Consider the following 18,638-nt stretch of genomic DNA (forward strand, 5'->3'; position numbering starts at 1 on the left):
AATGATAATATTTCCTCGTACAGAAGGCAAACGGATCTCGATGGATCGGGGATCGAGGGAATTCCTCTTGGTGGCGAGCAGGGAGACCGGGAGACCTCGAGACGGCCCTGGAAGGGCGCTTCGCGCCGCGGAGCGCCGTTTTCAGAAGAGAGGCGCCTTCCCGCCGCGTATAAATGCGAACGCGCCGGCGAAAATCATCTCAGTGCCGAGTGCGAAAAAACTCGCGGCGGACCTGGCTCTCTCTGCTCGTGCTACCAATAAGATGTTAACAAGTCGGTACCACGTGCGTGCTTCGTAGTCAACACATTTTCACGTGGAAAATAAAGGAAAAATCGATTCGACCCTCGCGAACAACCCCAATCAATTCAAGCGACTTCAATCTCATTTTAAATCGCATTCTCTGCCGAGTTTATTTCCGGTATTGAACCGAGGTTATCTCGGATCACTTTGTGTCGAGACAGTGATCGTGACGGTAGATCCATCGATTGTCACGCGATTACACCCCCGCCGGGCGAGCAAAAGTGGTTTACGTTTTTCTCGACCCTCGTCCACGTGCTCCTGAACGATCTCCGTGATATGGAGGACAGAGTGGTCGCAGGCCATCGGTAAATTTAGGGGACTTTAGAAGAAGAGGCTCAAAGTTTTGCGAAAGGTAAGGGTCCCTTTCTGTAAATGCGAAAGCGACAAATACAATTGCAGATTGGAAGAAATGATTATTGCGCCACGTTTTTATAAATTTGCGATGATATTAGAAATTAGTTGAAGTAGCGATGGATGAATAATATTTTGGTAAATTTAATTGTTGATAACTACTTTTTTCTCCAGAAACGTCAAAGTCTGAATAATGGAGAATATGTAAAGTATTCGTCTGAAGGGAACGAGATGATCAATGGTAAAGACAAGAGTGTTTAGAAGTTCTGAAACGAGAGATTAAAAATAGTTACAGTAACTATTTACTCTCAAATATATGCAAAGATCGTTTCGATGAGAGCATGTTTATAGAGAAAGCGATGCAGCGTGCATTCTGTATTCGCGAACACGTCGAATCGACGTCAAAAATAGCCGCGGCTTTTGTAAACAGGCCACAAAGCGAAAACAAACTAATTTGGTATACTCTCGAGTCCAAATGAAAGGAAAAGAGTCGCGTGACTCACGGTGGACGCGTGCCGAGCCCTTTTTATTGACGTTTCTATCGATCGCGGAAACGTTGACGCCAAGCCTGTAATTAAATTCGCCGAATTGCGTTCAATTGCTTAACGAGAAACGAAAGATCGTTGATATTCTCCCACAGCACGTCACACTGTACGCGCAGATACATTTATTTAATAATTTTTTAAAGGAGCAGCATTAATATTTTGATCATTGCACGAGAGATCAAAATCGAATGATTCTTTATATAAGAAAGAAGCTTCGTTAATATATTAATTTTCGTGCAGAAAGATATACTGCTCTATACTGGATCGCTTAAATCAATAATTTCTGCATAGAGATGAATTGATTTCACAACTTTTCGCCAGGGTGACAAAATAACCGATGAAATATTTTAGTTATACTACCAGTGATTTCGAATAGATCGTTTGCACCTATTCCGCAAGTCTGTCGTTAAAACCATTGTAAAGACTGAAAGTGCCGTTCACTGCTGTCCCGATTGCGTTCAATGCACGCAAAAACGGTAAACCTTTCTCGAAATAAGCATAGTTTGAGATATTTATCTGCGGAAGCGAGAATGTCAGCGTGCTGGTCGTTTCATAATTGGGTTTGCTGCTCCGGAGGCTGGCGTTTTTCTTAGGTCTATGGAGAAAGAGTATTGTTCGTAACGGAAGCTGTATTACGATGTTTTAACTTTTTATCTGTTTGTTAAATTGATTAATTTTAAAATGGTTTATTGACTTACCAAATTCATCCGAGTACAAATTAAAATTCGTTCGATACGTTGCCTATTTTTTAAATACACTCGGATCCTTTGCAATCAATGCAACCACTGACCGCAGCAAAACTTAAATTGGATCTGCCGAAAGTTTTGATAAATGATTTGCTGCACAATGCTGTCTGCAAAGAACAATTGATCTATTCACGATTTCAGACGACGGATCTTTCTGCAAAATAAAAGTTGTTTGTTAATTGTAAGCCAGTCGATTACTTCCGATCAGACGGAAACGCTCCATCGATGTTTCCAAATCTTTCGAATGTTCATGCCGATTTAGATCTCACGTACTTATTTTTTTAACAGGTGCATAAAAGCCCGCGGTTTATTCGCGACAATGGGAGCGCCGGTATCACAAGACAAGTTAATCGTTTTACCGCTGAGTGTTGTGCAGCAGTTCGAATTATGACAAGTATTTTTCGACAAGTCAACCGGTGCACAGTAGCATATTGAATAATGGCCCCATTTAAATCATCATACACCATCCCCCGCTCGCGTTTAAGTTCGAAAGCGCGTACCGCATCATGAGTCACGAGATGCTCGTGATCCTCTAACGAGTCTTAGAGATCGACGCTCTCCATCAGGTTCGCACGTGAGCTGCAATTTACCTATCAACGAACTTACCCAGCCCATTAGATTTCGACATTATCTTGTCCTGTGATTAATCTCTCGGATTTATTCGCCCCTGTCACAACGATTTTGTCGGGCCATATCAGCCATACCTGGTCCTCGAGTGTATCTAGAACAGAGGATAAAAAACTATTACTTGATACAGATAAGCTGATAAACAGCGAGTTTTCCTTCGTAGATACGCTATTGTTTTTTAATGATGAAAGAGATCCCAATCTAATCGTAATCTATAATCTAACATTTAGTTATACTTTGTGATCGAATTAGTAGAGAGATGGATCTAGAAGGATGGAACACAGCGCACCTAGATTAAATCAGGATTTACCTTAGAGTGCATCTAATTGCTGATCGCACTTAATCTGAATCAAGATTTTGTCTTATCTTTGATCGCACATAAGCTGAATCAAGATTTGGACTTATCTTTCACTATACTTCGATGGATTCAAGATTATATCTCGGCCTCTACCAGAACAAAGCTAGACTGGATCGAGACTACGGCTAGACTAAACACAGACTAGACTAAGCTAGGTAGACTAAACTAAGTTAAAACAAACCAAGAACAACAGCGAAATGAGAACTGGCTTAAATACAAGTTATATTTTTACTGAACTAAAATGTTAAGATCTTTAGATTAATCTTAGCAGAAGGTTAGATTAAACTACGTACATGTATGGAACTTATTCGACTACAGAGAAAGCTGTGTCAAATTTCCGTGAGAGGCAAGAGAGATCGTAATCTTCGGAAGATTAACGTTCCTTGTTGACGATTCTGCGTACAATTCGAGATGCTACTCCGACTGCAGAACGTTGCATAAAGTCCATCTTAAGAACAGCGTCGTGTGGCACCGTAATTACACAGATCGCCAGTGTTCGGACAAAAGAGTCGGGATGATAATGTCGATTCGTCGCGCAGATCCGCGATTGTCTTCGGAATAACGTCGCGAACAGGTGTTATTTACGCGAAACCCGTGGCAGAATTCGCGAACGCAACGATGACTCGAAACGACGAAGATGAATATGTGTGTATGGAAGACAAAAAAATCGTTCCGTGTTTGCCGAAACGGACTCGAACGAGATGAATGATATCGTGATTGATTTAATCGCAAAGTGTTCGCGAGAAGAATAATGAACTTTGTTAGCTGAACAAACAATCTATTGTTTCCTCTAATTTCGCGACTTCATTAGGTAGCCCTTGCGTAACAAATAATGATAACAACGTACTGCTCCGACTAGGATGGAAAAATCGGTCTGAAGATTCGCTGGAAAAATAACAATTAATCTATCAAGCTATCAAAAAAAAAATTAAGAAACAACGAAACGTCGGCATGACAAGGCTTGTAGTGTTTCTTCTTGTGTTCCGATTCCAATTATCTCTGACAAAACCATTTTTCCTCGCTGTTACAGATACCGGTTACAGTACTTCGGATAAGATGATCACCCGAGCGAAGCTATGGTGGAAACTGCTACACTCTGGCGAACAGAAAGGCGTAAGAGAACTAATTAAATTAATAAACTATTTACTTATTGCACAGTGGAACCCAGTCAAACGCTCGACACAGATATGATCCTACGAAAAATTTTAAAACGAGCGGACTTTGCGAAACATTTCCAATATTTGAATGTTGTTTCGAGATTTTTTAAATAAGAAATTTTATAATAAAATACAGTTATTGAAGAGTGCAAAGAATATAGACACCATGCAAAATCTGGCGATTTTTTAAATTTTGATGTTTGGTTGGGTTTCACGAAGTTCTGTTGTTATGATAATGATTGCGTACAATTCATCAATCATTGATTTTCATCTATAAGGAGCATACGATCCGATAAATCGCTGCTAGCACGCTTAATTAACTCAAATCCAGGCTATTTAATTAAGAGACGTTTCACTTGTCATTAGTAATTTATATTGATCACCTGACTTGATTCGATCTTTGGAAGTGCTTATCGTTCGCTATCGGCTTATAGATAATTACCAATTAATCTAGGCCACTGAATGGTGGTACTGTGCAGTATACTGTTAACAGTGGTATCCATCAGGATTCAGTATGGTTTTAACGATCGAGGATGAAATGGATCCAACGAGGAGCGATCCGCGATTGTCGAACGAGTCGACAGTGTCCCCGGCGAGGATCAAGGGAAACGCCACCGGCCGCTTCCGTTGCAAAAGTGTACGCGTAACCGTAATGCACTTGAATGATTGCGATCTGTCCGGTAATTATTGCGATTCGACCGCTATCTACGGAAAACATCTTCTAGACCGCTTTAAACGAGGCCTGGGAGCCTCAATAAGGGATCTCGGACGATTAACAGGCAAATAGACCTGTACGGAGAATCGATCTAGTGATCTAGACGAATTTTCGAACTGCTCTCAAATTTTTTCATTGGTTGACGATTCGATTTCATCTGTGCATTTGAGACAGATCGAGAGACGATCACGTTGAAACGTTTATCCGAAGTATCTTCGTGGCACCTGCTTCTAACAATAAAAACAACGCGGACAATTGTTAGCCGATCTTAATGAACTATAATAACATGTCGCACGCGTATATTTAGACATTAGTTGTCACGGCCCAAATTATCTACATCCGCGTCGGAAGCGACGGTTGATATTTCTTCTGACTAAGTACGACATATTATTTTTACGCTTTGTTTCTTTGGACACCTGAAGCAATGATGAAATAACGCTTTTGTTTTTCAGTGGGGACTGTGATGATACGTTTCATAATAATCGCGGATCTTCATTCAATCATAGATTTTTTATGGACAATTTAGACACGCTGCATTTTTGTGGTTTCTGCTGTTGAAGCGTAGTCGTCTCTGAACTTCTTTCGAGAACTCTCTTTGGCTTCGAGCTCCATTCCAGTTGGATCACTGCGTTGCCATGATGGAGAGATACTCGCTCCGAGCAAGAACCTTCGCGATCGTCCTCCACGGAAAATATAACATGTTCTTGTTAGTTGCTCGCGGTTGGGGGTCACCGCGAGCTAAATAAGAGCTAGCGAGATGATCAACCATGGCCATTCGTTCCTTTTATCGTCTTTTTAACGAGGAATTGCTTCTAAGCTTATTAAACTAAACTTTAATCCAGTAGAGAAGCTGATAATCGGTTTAGACGTCTTTCTATTCAAAAATTGTATTAGTCGATCAATCGTGGCCACTCGTTTCATTCTTCATCCTATTAACGAAGAATTGCTTCCGATAATCTTCTAGCCATCGGTTCATTCCTTGAATTAACTACAGAATAAATAACATTCATCTTCGATAACTATTATGCGTCATCCAAAATGGTGGCAACTGTTGATACCGGAATGGCCGTCAGAACTCTTTCTCATTAACGCGATAATTCTAACAATTGGCAAATATCGATTGCAGTGACCTGGAACCAGATAAAAGCAATTTATAGAGGGAGTTTTCTAGAGGGAGGAATTTCATTTTATACAAAATGAAAATTATCTACATTGATCCCAAGTCATAAGAGATACGTAGATGCTTAATTTTTTAAATGTCTTCACTGTTTCGTATACTACTAATTTTTATCACAAATGCATAAAATTCGCAATCTAATCCTAACGATAACTCGTCGATTAAGGCCCATCCTGAATTCAAATTGGACTACGCTCCTCTACGTTTCTTTATGGAGTAAAAGACTCAATTTACTCGATGCAAATACCGCTATTACGGCTAAGCAATTATGAATGAAAAATTGGTCAATAATTATTCAAGCAGCCGATAAGATAAGGCGCCATTATACCGCAACAAGTTCACCGATTCAGTCGGGCTCGAGGACACAGTTCGACCGGTTGCTCAAGAAATGTATCGAAGAACGATGCCTCGAAGAGTTCGATGGATCGTTGAGCTTCTGAGAAGATTGTGGAAGGTTCGTAAAAGATTGCGGCGAGACAGAAACCAATCAGATGGACGCGATTACGTTCGAAGATGGCGGGTACGTAGGAAGCAAGAAACTCTAATGTTCGTCAGCGAGATTGACTACCAAACAGGGAACAAAGCTCGGGACCACTGTCATTCGAATAATTATACGCTACGAGCTCCGGCGCGCGTCATCTTGATCGTGATCGTCGGTCAATCGTGATCAGAGGAGCCACTGATTCTTCCGCGCGAACTCTGCTCGTGATAAACCTGTTTTGCGTCATCGTTACGCTCGCGATCCGTTCAATTGTTGTTTGGTTGTCCGACCCGCAGAACCGAGAAGACACGAAATTCCACGGGTTCTTCCGCAATCAGGAGCCCGGCAAGCGGTTCGTGCGCGGCTTACGTGAACGAAACGATGTTACGAGCCGTCATCATCGTTTGCGGGTTCCATCATCGTCGTTTCAGCACACGTTCACGGAACTCAACGCCGATTTCCTACCACGTAGCAGCGCGTGAGATCTCCAAATCTAATTGGTTCACGAATTTTCGGGATGACCACGACGAGGGGTTCCCCGGAACCGTTAGAGTACAATGTACTTCTTCCGGGTGGGAGATCTTGAAGACTTTTACTGCCCATCGTGACGCTGAAGCTGCTGAATGAATTGTTATTAGTAGATAGTAGACTGTATAGAATGATAAAGATCGTTTGTTGTACGTACTTCGCTTATTGGAACCATTTGCATTGATTCAGGATTCATAAACATCATTTAGCAATAAACGCTGTACTGCAGAGTCCTTCAAATTGTTGTATTATTTATGTTTCAGATATTCGCAGGTCTAGCCGCCCATTCAGGGCAAATATCGATAGGGCTAGGTCAAGGGTTCAGTGCGATTCTGCTCCCTCGACTGCGAGAATCCAATTTCGCAGGCACCTCGGAGCTGTCCTGGATTGCGTCTTTAGGAGTCGTCTCAAACCCTATAGGATCCTTGATAGCCGGACTGTGCGCAGAATGGTTCGGAAGAAGATCAGCGATCGCTTTAGCTAGCTTGCCGCATGCTGCAGGCTGGCTGCTCATAGCGCTATCAACGAACGTGCCTATGCTATACGTCGGTAGATTTGTCAGTGGGATCGGCATGGGCATGGCGAACGGCCTCTACCTTTATGTCAGCGAGGTGAATATTTTGTTAATTGTGATTGGCGACGAACCACTAAAATGTGCGCGCAGAATCGTGGTAACTTAGGAATTAGCAGTAGTATGAAGCGTGACTTTGAAGTATTTTTAGTTTATCGAAGGTCCGAAGATAGCGGTGACACGTTGACAATAATTAACGCTAATACCAGTAGCAATGCTAGCAAACGTAATTTCTGTTAAACGTCCGTAACAAAATTGTTTTCCTAATATTGGTAGAGAAGCTTCTTCGTATTGCGTGTAGGAACTCGTTTAACTCTGTTTGATTTCTGCAATTAATATGCTAGTTTAACTTCTGGTTGTCTACCTCTGGATAGAGATTCTTTTCAGAATTTATTGACGACTATGATCTAATTTAGACTGTTGCAATATCCTGAACTGTGGTTGAACAAGAAATGAATTTGTTTAGACATCAGCGCCGCACCAGAGGGCCTGGCTGGGAAGCTGTGGCCCGGTGCTTGTCTCACTGGGTGTCCTGATAGTCTATACCCTGGGAGCGATCACCACATGGGAGAAAGCAGCTGCAATCAGCATCGGGCCAGCCATCCTTTCGTTGGCACTAGCTCGGTAATTACTAATCTCAATAATAGTAGTATTCTAAAGACTTCATTAGCAGGTCATTACTATGTTTGTTTTTTTTTTTGCATCAGCATGATTCCGGAAACACCAGGGTGGCTAGTGGCTAGGGGGCGAAACGATGAAGCTAAGGAGTCCTTATTATGGCTTCGAGGAGCTGGCTCTACTACTGACAAAGAATACGAAGAACTCTGTGAGACTAACTTGAAAAGAGAGGAGAAGAAGGAAAGTCTGCTGAAAGCTCTTCACATGCCCAGCGTTTGGAAGCCGTTCCTAATCCTGCTGGTGTTCTTCGCGCTTCAACAGATGTCCGGAATCTACATAATTCTGTTTTATGCCGTGAACGTTCTGGAAGACATCCATATCGATGTGAATGAATACACCGCCAGTGTCGGGATCGGCGTCATCAGATTGTTCGCCTCGATCGCTGGCGCTGGTTTGGCTAACAGCTTCGGTAGGAAAGTACTGGCCTTCATCAGCGGCTTCGGAATGGCGATCTCTGCCGTAGGCGTCGCTCTGACCTTGAGGTTCGCATTGTTATTTAATTGGCAGTTTAATTAAACGCTCGTAGCATTACTGTAACTTCGCGAAATCGATTCCTTTCATTAATGATCTTGTATGTTTCCTGAATCCCCTAATCTCTGCGAAGATGCTTCCTTTTACCACTCCTCAGTTATCAGGTAATGACTAATTCATAGATAGAAAAAAAAATCATAATCCTGAGAAAATGGAAACCTGATTCACATTGTGCTCCATGGACATCTCCTGGTAGAGAGTTCTATCCTGATCGATATGTAGATCAGTGAGCTGCTAGGACGTTTCCTCTCCTTGACACCCATCTAACATCTTTGTAACAGAGTTCTTCCTGCTTGCAGGTTCAAGCTGCCGTCGATCATATCCTTGGTGTGTATCGGAGGTCATGTGGGCTCCTCGATGCTAGGTTTCCTTACGTTGCCTTGGGTGATGACTTCGGAGCTGTACCCTTTAAGATTCAGAGGACCTTTGGGAGGTATCACGACTAGCTTGGCCCAACTGCTGACGTTCGGCACAATCAAACTGTATCCAGACCTACGATCCGTAGCCGAGATCGAGGTCGTCATGTGGACCTTCGCTGGCGCCAGCATCCTGGGGACCTTGTTTGCGATACTGATCCTTCCGGAGACCAGAGGACGAAGCTTGGATCAAATAGAAAGTCAATTCTCCAGCAAGTCTGAGTGGAACAGCGCCGACCAGGTCTTGCCAACTGTGTCCACGCAGTCTAGGAACACTCTACAGAAGTTTGAGTCCTCGATTGACGAGAAACGCTCTAGCATCGTGACCAACGCGTATGCTTATGACAATTTATGCTTGGATCTCTCTCCTAACGACACTGGAAAGAGCAGGAATGAGTCGAAGAAGGATTCGGATGCGAAGAGCGATGTTGTACATATTTCATTGCAACATGTTTACATTTGATGAGGAAAAAGATTGATTTCTGTGAGTCGAAACCAAAGCTAAAGAGTCGTAGCTATGAATGTAAGTATTTCTCAGGCTGGGCCACGAGGAGAATCCTTCTAGAGTGATACGGATCGTCAGGATTTTTGTATAGTTCGACTGAATCTTGGAGAGACTGGGATCTTGGAGGACATTTGTATTTCTCGTGGCCCTCTTACGTCTGTGATATTCTAGTACCGATATTGGGTACTCGTTAAGGGTCCTCGATCATCGATACCATGAACATTCCTATGCCTCTTCTAAATGTGTTCTTCATAAGCCATCAGGCAAATTGTGATGGATCACACGATCCTTAAAGTACTCTGAGGACGATTGAGTGCAACTTGATAACGAGTGTGACTATAATTGCATTGGTGAGCATATGATGCCAAGGACATTGGATATGTTCTTATGCAAAGGATTGCAAAAACTTGGAGTGACCTGTAAGACATATTTTTTTAAAACTAGCGAGCTCATTTATACAGTTACCTTGTGTATATACAGACGTATTTTTATTCGTAAGGACCTTTATATATTATTATGTTTCTTGTTGTTACTATGTACGTTGTCGTGTTTTTAATAGCTGTACAGCAAAATCTACTGAATGTTGTTTGATATTGTACAATATTAAAAGTACTATTTTTGCATAAAATGGGGTGAAGTATTTTAATTTCAGTTATTTGATAACGCTTAGTGATCAAGCAATTTCATTTCAGGAAGCACTACTAACTGCCACATTCTTTATTACAATATAAAGATGCTACTCCAATTATTAATAAATATTGATCTCCAGATATTTATACTAACCAGTCCAAAGAAACTATTTCACAATGACAATAAATTATTAACGAATAAACAAATTAATAATTAATCAAGGATTAAGTAAAAATTGTACTATACAAAATCTCGTACCTGTTAAAAATATTTGAAATGTTTGTTTAGCAAATTCTGCCATTCTGCGATAGATGGCGTTACGGTCCGCACAATTTGTTAAAGATTACCATTAGTTAAAGATTTATTTATTAGTAAGTTTAACAGGATATTTTGCACAGGATCGTTGCTGAAATAATGAACAAACAATTTCACATATGCAAAATACATTTTACATGTAATATGCTAGCATAGGTAATAATAGTGTGTAAAATCTGACGAACCTCTTATACGTCCATGTGCTCCTAATGCAATGGAATAAAACTGCGAAGAACGCAGTCGCTTCAACCTCTATTTCCATGATGCTCTTCTGATTATTTCAGTTTGTTCTAAACCTGTCGTATCTCTCATATTAATGCGTGTCGTGACGTGACAGGTTGTGTGGTTACTGTGGCCATTTGCCTGCAACATAGGGGCATCCCTCGTTTCCGCACTTACCCCTGATTAATCAGGAGTAGGAAGTTTGTGGAATATTTCGGGGAGAAGGCGGATGCGAGGGGCGCCCTATGTTGCAGCCAAATGGTCACAGGGGTTATACATACCGCTTGTCGAATCATGTTCCTCTGGCATCCGATCGTCTTTTCTAGTGAACTTCCGTCGTTTTAAACTGGCTCCCGATGTTCACTATCCTCCGGCCATGTGCATTCCTGATCAGAAAATACGAATTTCGACCCTTTTCACCGCGAGCTGAAGAAAGAATTTCATTGGAACATTTCTCCTTTATCGTAGCTGTTCGAACCCTCTCGCTGGCGCTGACAGAAGAGGAACTAACACAGCCAGACTCCTCCTTTCTCATTAATATAGTCGCCTGGTCTGAAATCATGAGTTTCGACCCTTCGATCGCCCTCTTGAGAATACAGTCCAAGTCAAATGAAAATTGATTAATGTTCGACATCATGCAAAAATATTTTTCAAATTCGAAATTTTAAAATTTGTTCGCACAAAATGGATTTGTAAAGACGGTAAAGAACAAGAAAATGCTTGTATAAAAATAAATCGTAACGTTGTTTATTGATTACAAATGGTCATGTAGTACAGATGCACGATACTGGCAGTAGCTGTTAAATTATAGCGCGATTTCGATGTGGTACAATATTAAATTCCCCCTGGAACTCGCGTAATGTATGTATATGTATATGCATATATATTTACACATACGTATAGGTGTATGTGTATATATATATATTTTTTTATCATTTATATATTCACGGTTGATGGTATTGAAAAATATTTATCAATATGTACAGTAGATACTGCTTTCTTATCTTTCAGAGAAAAATAACGTATCTGAGTTCCCGCGCGTTTCGCATAGACTACGTACAAAATCGGAGATTGCTTCGTGCTACAGGCAACTCCTGTATAACACGGCATTCCTACAACACAGTTAGAGAATTAGGGAAACCCCCAATATAACACGGCAATTCCATTAAAAGAACCATAATATTCCTGTAAAATTCACAAAGAAAATGGAAATTAAAAATTAGCAGCTTCCCTGAGCAAAAAGTAGTAATTTTATAAAAAGAAAATCTTTTATTGTAAAAATATGTCTGGACGATCACTGATATTTTTTATGAACGTATTCCTCCTAATAGTGATAAAAAAAAAATTTTGTTTGATTTTTGAAATTCCGATGACTAATTCTACTCTATTTCTCATAATATTGTTAGGAACATGGCTACCGAGTTGTACGGGGGTTACCTGTATTTAAATATATCTATCGTTCCACTCCTTTTGCTTAAGCGATTATTGCAATATCAGTATATACAATAAAAATACATATCCTCCTGTGTACGATATGATTTAAGACTCGTTCCGATCGCTCTATATTTAAAAAAAATAACTTACTGAGCATTCTAGGTGTCACTTATGCGTCAATAACCGAGTCAAGGTAGACTATGGACTGCGTATGCGATTATTCCGTTAATGAGACTTAACGAAACTACTTGATAAAGGGAATAATACATTTCTTTCAAATACCTATTTCCCGTAGCATAGTCTGTGGACATGTGACTTTGCATAAACGTCCAAAGTTCAATAGTAAGTATAAAATGGATAACGTGTAACTACTGTCAGAAACACATATCTGATGACGATTCAAAGAAATCTGAGAAATTACTGTCCACTAATATAATTCATATCGACATTATTCAATAAATAAATATATCAATTTGCTCCATTAGTATACATACATAGAAAAAAGAATGTTTTTCAGAGATCTCGTGTCTTAAGTAGAATTAATTTAAATAAAGAGTAATTGAGAAATCACAGTCGATTAATTAATGGTAAAGTTTCGGTAACACATTACGACACAACATAAAAGTTTTACGGCGGAGACAAGCAAAACGAATAAGGACAATATTATTAGTATTAGCACGCCTTCATTTCCCAATAACATCCACTTAATTTGTATAAAAAGGGACATACAGCCCAAAAACACGTACAAAATGTTCGGACGCGATGGACGTCGGTCGGTTATAATTACAAAATTGATCTTATAGGCCAGTTCGGCATTTCTTACGAAAGCAACGACATGTGAATACAATACTGCCTAAATTGCTCACTTTGATTTTTCTAAACCTAGTTCAGATTCTCTTCATATTAGTATCATATTAATTTCTGAAATCGTTATTTCTCATTCGTCACAACCAGGGCTTAATGGTACCACTATCTATAAAAATACTAATATGAATTAGAAGAACGATAGTTTTAGAAACTACAATCAAGCAATGTCTTCTATCCCTTCCATTTTTTCCTCACTATACATTTGTATAGCGGTACCGCGTGTATAGAATATTCATTGCACATGTGTGTCTGACAGTGTCACGTGTCAAGTAGTAAAACCAGACTTGCGAGAGCTGGAGTTTGTAAAGATTCAGGCACCGCCTTTCAGCGTTAATATTCGCACGAATAATGTACTGAGTTCGAGACCCTCGGTGGCTCAAGGGTAACGACTATTGTTAGTAAAACTCCGAGTCTGAACTGTGTTGCGAATCGCCGCTCCTTCCATTTAAATATACTTCGGATGTTTGTTGAATCGATGGCGAGTGTTGTGCGGTTTCCCAGTGTTGGCCTGTAATAGTTACATTTCTCTTTTACAAATAATACAAGTACAGATTTAATTAAAACTATTGAATATACACAGAACATACTGTGAGCGGCAAGTATAGTTGCCAGACAACGCGCTACAGCGCGATTTGGAGCACATGCGAGTGCAGGAGTGAGACCCTCAGCATCCACTGCAACAACGCTTGCTCCTAGTTGCAATAAACGTCTTGTCACCTGCAAAAGTAAATTTCTTGTATTATCAAATATTTCATAAAAGTTATGTTAGGTTCACAAAATTCGTCCAATTACTTTTACAAGCCCATTTCTTGCTGCCAAATGCAATGGAGTGCTCTGTTGCTCATTAACCATATTAATGACCGATATCCGTTGCTGCTGTTGAGGCTGTGTTGCATTTTCCTCGTTAGAATGTTTCGACTCTATCCAACTCAATAAAAGCGAAGCAGCCCCAGACTGACGTCGTTGGCAAGCTAAATGCAATGCCGTGTTTTTATTGCAGTCAACTGCGCTTAGATTAGCGTCCCGTTCAAGCAACAATTCTGGAAGTAAGGAAACATGCAATGTCTCAGGATTTCCTGCTTTCTGAATTTTTTTAATCAGATGAAACCTACCAATGACTTCGCATCTGCCGGCAATAGCAGCGCAATGAAGTGGTGTCCGTCCTAAATAATCTGCTGCCTCTATGCCAGCTAATTCCGAGCCAACAGAGTTCAAGATTAATCTTGCACATTCCAATGCTCCTGAAGTAGCTGCTACATGTAAAGGTAGACGATCACCAGGACTATCTCGGAGCGCGGCAACTGTTTTTCCTCCAAATTTGTTGATTAATAACTCTAAACAAACTTCTGATCCCAGATACACAGCACAATGTGCTGCAGAAAATGGAGTTCCTACATAAATTGACAAAAACTATTTTAAAGGGGTATTCTGGACTAAAACTTCTAAAAAAAAAACCTGTGTAAAATATTTACCCTCCAAAGTATCAATTACGTTCTCCTCTAAAAGAAAGTTCACACAATTGTAATTCCCATTATAACAAGCCCAATGGAGAACTGTACATTCTTGGTCGTCTTTTAAGGTAGCTGCTACGGGGTCTGCCCGTACCAATGAGGCAAGTGCAATTACTCTGTAAGAATGCAAATTTAAATACAATTATAGGATCGAAGATGATTCTCGTAAACTCACATTCCACAAGCGGCGGCTAAATGCAACGGTGTTTTTCCGTTCGTGTCTTGTACCGCCACTTTTGCACCATGCGACAACAACAACTTGACTAACTGGTGACCACGTTCATTTATAACTGCACGGAATAACGGCGTGTGTTTGTTTATGTCTGGCAAATTACAATCAGCTTTATATTTCAAAAGTGAAATAATGCACTCAGTATTAATGTTCGCTACTGCTAGCGTTAAAGCAGTACGCTGCTTTGCGTCATAACAATTGACAACGCTTGGGTCTTCTGCATTTTCTAGAAGAAGTACCAGACAAGAATTAAAACCTGCCGCAGCCGCGCAATGTATCGGTGTGCGTCTACCAACAGAATCCTGCAAATAATAATGAATAGTAACAGGTATACAAATGATTGACAAATGAAGAAAGATTTACTGAACTCGTTCATACTTGTATAGATACCAAAGCTCCGTGACTTAATAGTAATTCGACGCATTGCTGATGACCTTTACTGGAAGCCAAATGCAAGGGTGTTTTACCAGAGTCTTCCTTGATATTAGTATTCGGAAATAGTGGCAGCAGCAGACTTAATATTTTACTATGCCCGTAATACGCCTACAAATTTATATGTCTCATAAGTATTTGTATTCCAATTCGTTGAGTATATCAAGGGGGCATACAGCATATTTTCTTTGCATGTTAAAAATAAATAAAGAATGTATTCTAAATTTGTTTAATATCATCACTGGCTGTTCCCCCTTAAAATATTAACATCATTTGTCGTACGGCAAGGTGTAATGGTGTTAACTTCGGTGGCGGTGGTTCTGGTTCTTCCGTGTAATTAGACACCTCTGTGTTGATCGGTGACCAAGCTTCTAAAAGTGCTACTAAAGCTGGTTGATTCCCTCCAGCTACAGCGTAATGGAACGCAGTGAAGCCACGTTTGTCGCGTAAACGTGGATCTGCTCTGTGCTTCAACAAATACTGCACGCACCTAGAAATATAAAAAAAAAGATGTAGTAAAATTACTTGAAATCAAAAGTTCTATCTAAATATAAGAACACTCACTGAGCACCAGCGTCGGTCGCAGTCGACGCTGCCGCTAAATGCAAAGGAGTTGCGCCGTCTATGTCCCGGGCATTAGAATCGCTCCCGAAACCAACCAAAGTGAAGACACAAAAATAATGTCCTTGACTAGCAGCGTAATGAAGCGCCAACCTATTGTCGTCGTCGGTTAATCGGAAATTTGCTCCGTTGGATAATAATAAATCTAGACAATCGACGAAACCTTTAAATGCTGCTAAATGCAATGGTGTCCTACCACCGACGTCTTTGGTATCTATGCGGCGGCTGTCAGCTTGCAACAACTTTCTACACACCTGTAATTTAATGCACAACATTAAGATGAATCTCACATTGAGTCAAATAATAATTAGTACCTCGATATGGCCTGTTAGACAACTGAGGTGTAATGGTGTGCGTAGTTCAGCATTGTGCAGCGCTGGAGACGCGCCGTATTCTAACAACGTAGTTGTTAAGCATTCGTGACCGTACCTGTATGAAATGAAAAATTTAAGTAAAAATAATTGATAACTGAAATTAGTGCTCTCTGCTGGTATTTACCAAGCAGCTATGTGAAGAGCAGTATTCCTCATTTTGTCTTCTGTGTCTGCTATTGCTCCAGCATCGAGTAAGCTTTTTGATCGTGTAAACCTTCCGTAGATCGCGGTCATGTGCAAGGGTGTATGACCGTCTTTCGATCGAACATTGATTTTCGCACCAGCTTGTAAAAGTACTTCTAAACACTGAACACTATTGGGGCTGGCAGCAGCTACATGTAGAGGAGTTTGTCGACGGTAATTCACAGTCTCTGTTTTGACAATTCATCAATTAGATATTTATTAGAAGATTGGATTTTACAAGTTGGTAGATTGTCTCACCAATATTTGCTCCATGAGAAATTAATTCTTTCACTGCATCTGCATGGCCGTTTAAACAAGCAATGTACAGTGGTGTGTTTCCGTGCCCGTTCTTAGCTTCGATATCAGCGCCAGCATTAATTAATATTTGCATACAGGATACACTGCCAGAAGCTGCAGCCGCATGTAACGGAGTATATAAATCACGGTCCTTAACATACAAATACACAGATGAGAAAATGATTAGACACGGACGCATAAAATATTTATTGCTTTAGTTCTCTAGTATTAAATATTTCATCGCATGATTTATTCTACAGATAATGAACGATAAACTGTTGTTTATGTTTCTGATTATGTCCTCTTACTTTATCCTTGACATCGGCTCTATAAGCTATAAGTGTCTTCACGATACTATCGTGTCCCATAAATGCTGCAAAATGCAAAGCACTGCGATTCTTTATTCTATCATAAGCATTTACTGAGCAGCCGATTTTAATCAGATACTTTGTCATTTCAAGGTGTCCATTGTAGGCTGCATAATGGAAGCTTGTTCTACCAGTCCTGAAAAAGTGAAAGAGTTCATTGTTATTGCTTTTTAAAAACGATTTATTTGTTTGTTTATTGGACATTATTTCTTTAATATGCTAAAAACTAATAGAAAGTTGTATAAAATTAGTAAAAAGTATGCAGCTACAAACCTGTCCACTATATTAACATCTCTTAAGTATGGAACTATCAGTTGTGCACATTTTACAGCATTATTCGCTGCTGCTACATGAAAAGGAGTTTGCCAATTGCGGTCCCTCAAATTGACATTAGCTTTATGGCGTAACAAAACATGTACTACCTTATGGTTCCCTGAGCAACAGGCCCTATGCAATGGAGTCAACCATTTCTTATCCTTAGCATTTACAGCGGCTCCATGCAATAAAAGCATCTCTACTATTCTGGAATCTCCCATGAATGCAGCTGCATGCAACAGACTCCGTTGTCTTGAGTCCGTCCAGCTTGCATCTTCTTTTCTAGATAATAATGATAAAACTTCTTCTACAACTCCAAAAAATATAGCACGCAATAGGGGAGGCTGTAAAAAATATTACATTAATAAGCAGAAATCCTAATGACATATAATAATAAAATATTCTTAGAAATATCATAACAATCTATCTCAATTATTAGTGTATATAGAGATTAAAATTGTATTATAATAAGTATAATTCTCGAGAATTTATCTTGTATGACATTTAATATGTAATAATTATATGGAACTGGTACTGTTATGTTACAGAAAAGAAGAAAAGAATAGCAAAATTGACACATGAGTCTAACCTCCGGCTTTTTTTACAGTTTGATCAACATGCTCAAGAATTGTTCAATGAAATGTGTACGCCAAAAGAAATAAAACTACTCACCCCATCGTGTAATTCTTGCACGCTCATGATTAACCAGTTTCTCGATTTATACAAATACGGAAGTATTTATAAAAAACACAGTTACAGGACCGTAAAAAACTGACATAGTAGTGTGTGAGTCATACTCGTCGAACACGTACGGTCAAGCATGTTACTTTCATTTTTCCTGTCAATAATTATACTCGAAAATGCACGAACAAAATCGACCGTTGTCTCAGATAAACAACGGCATCATTCGTGTGAAAATAACTACCAAAATATGCATAATGATCCTATCCTCCGGTATAACCAGTAACAGCTACCTTTCTATTGGTGTACTCCATCTTTGTTTCTGTCAAGTTTTCAGGAGCTTGTAAACAGATGAATATAACATACATCATGCACCGCCATCGCGCGAAAATTAAAGAGATTTCCTTATAATATTCTTAACACTCTCAATTTCAGAAAGTTATTAATTAAGTTTTCTGAGAAATAATTCT

The 18,638-nt window shown here is 39.9% G+C and overlaps 2 protein-coding genes and 1 long non-coding RNA gene across 8 annotated transcripts; 1 reads left to right on the plus strand and 2 right to left on the minus strand.

Annotated features, from left to right (window-relative positions):
- Window positions 1-208: 208 nt before the first annotated feature.
- Window positions 209-10,314, plus strand: LOC144468281 (facilitated trehalose transporter Tret1). Of its 5 annotated transcripts, XM_078177633.1 has the most exons (6): window positions 209-652; window positions 3,958-4,040; window positions 7,249-7,596; window positions 8,023-8,180; window positions 8,264-8,716; window positions 9,065-10,314. In XM_078177633.1, exons 2-6 carry the CDS (start codon window positions 3,984-3,986, stop codon window positions 9,642-9,644), a joined length of 1,596 nt encoding a protein of 531 aa, XP_078033759.1. In that variant the 5' UTR covers window positions 209-652; window positions 3,958-3,983; the 3' UTR covers window positions 9,645-10,314. The 5 variants fall into 5 exon arrangements, with proteins under 5 accessions (XP_078033759.1, XP_078033757.1, XP_078033760.1 ...); XM_078177631.1 differs by lacking the exons at window positions 209-652; window positions 3,958-4,040 and adding an exon at window positions 4,531-4,721; XM_078177634.1 differs by lacking the exons at window positions 209-652; window positions 3,958-4,040 and adding an exon at window positions 4,685-4,764.
- On the minus strand, window positions 2,007-3,413 carry LOC144468283 (uncharacterized). Its single transcript, XR_013493789.1, has 3 exons — window positions 3,221-3,413; window positions 2,549-2,663; window positions 2,007-2,096 (listed from the first exon to the last, which is right to left on the minus strand). It is a non-coding gene; the product is annotated as an uncharacterized LOC144468283 (long non-coding RNA).
- Window positions 10,315-11,601: 1,287 nt separating the features above from the next.
- On the minus strand, window positions 11,602-18,477 carry LOC144468280 (serine/threonine-protein phosphatase 6 regulatory ankyrin repeat subunit A). 2 transcript variants are annotated; one of them, XM_078177628.1, is made up of 15 exons: window positions 18,160-18,477; window positions 17,446-17,831; window positions 17,113-17,308; window positions 16,766-16,955; window positions 16,449-16,695; window positions 16,265-16,379; window positions 15,894-16,204; window positions 15,612-15,819; window positions 15,276-15,440; window positions 14,841-15,199; window positions 14,627-14,781; window positions 14,267-14,545; window positions 13,947-14,194; window positions 13,742-13,871; window positions 11,602-13,662 (listed from the first exon to the last, which is right to left on the minus strand). In XM_078177628.1, exons 1-15 carry the CDS (start codon window positions 18,184-18,186, stop codon window positions 13,550-13,552), a joined length of 3,129 nt encoding a protein of 1,042 aa, XP_078033754.1. In that variant the 5' UTR covers window positions 18,187-18,477; the 3' UTR covers window positions 11,602-13,549. The 2 variants fall into 2 exon arrangements, with proteins under 2 accessions (XP_078033754.1, XP_078033755.1); XM_078177629.1 differs by lacking the exon at window positions 18,160-18,477 and having other exon boundaries at window positions 17,595-17,669.
- Between the last annotated feature and the right edge of the window lie 161 nt (window positions 18,478-18,638).

The sequence above is a fragment of the Augochlora pura genome, chromosome 4 (assembly GCF_028453695.1).
Source record: "Augochlora pura isolate Apur16 chromosome 4, APUR_v2.2.1, whole genome shotgun sequence".
NCBI lineage: Eukaryota > Metazoa > Arthropoda > Insecta > Hymenoptera > Halictidae > Augochlora > Augochlora pura.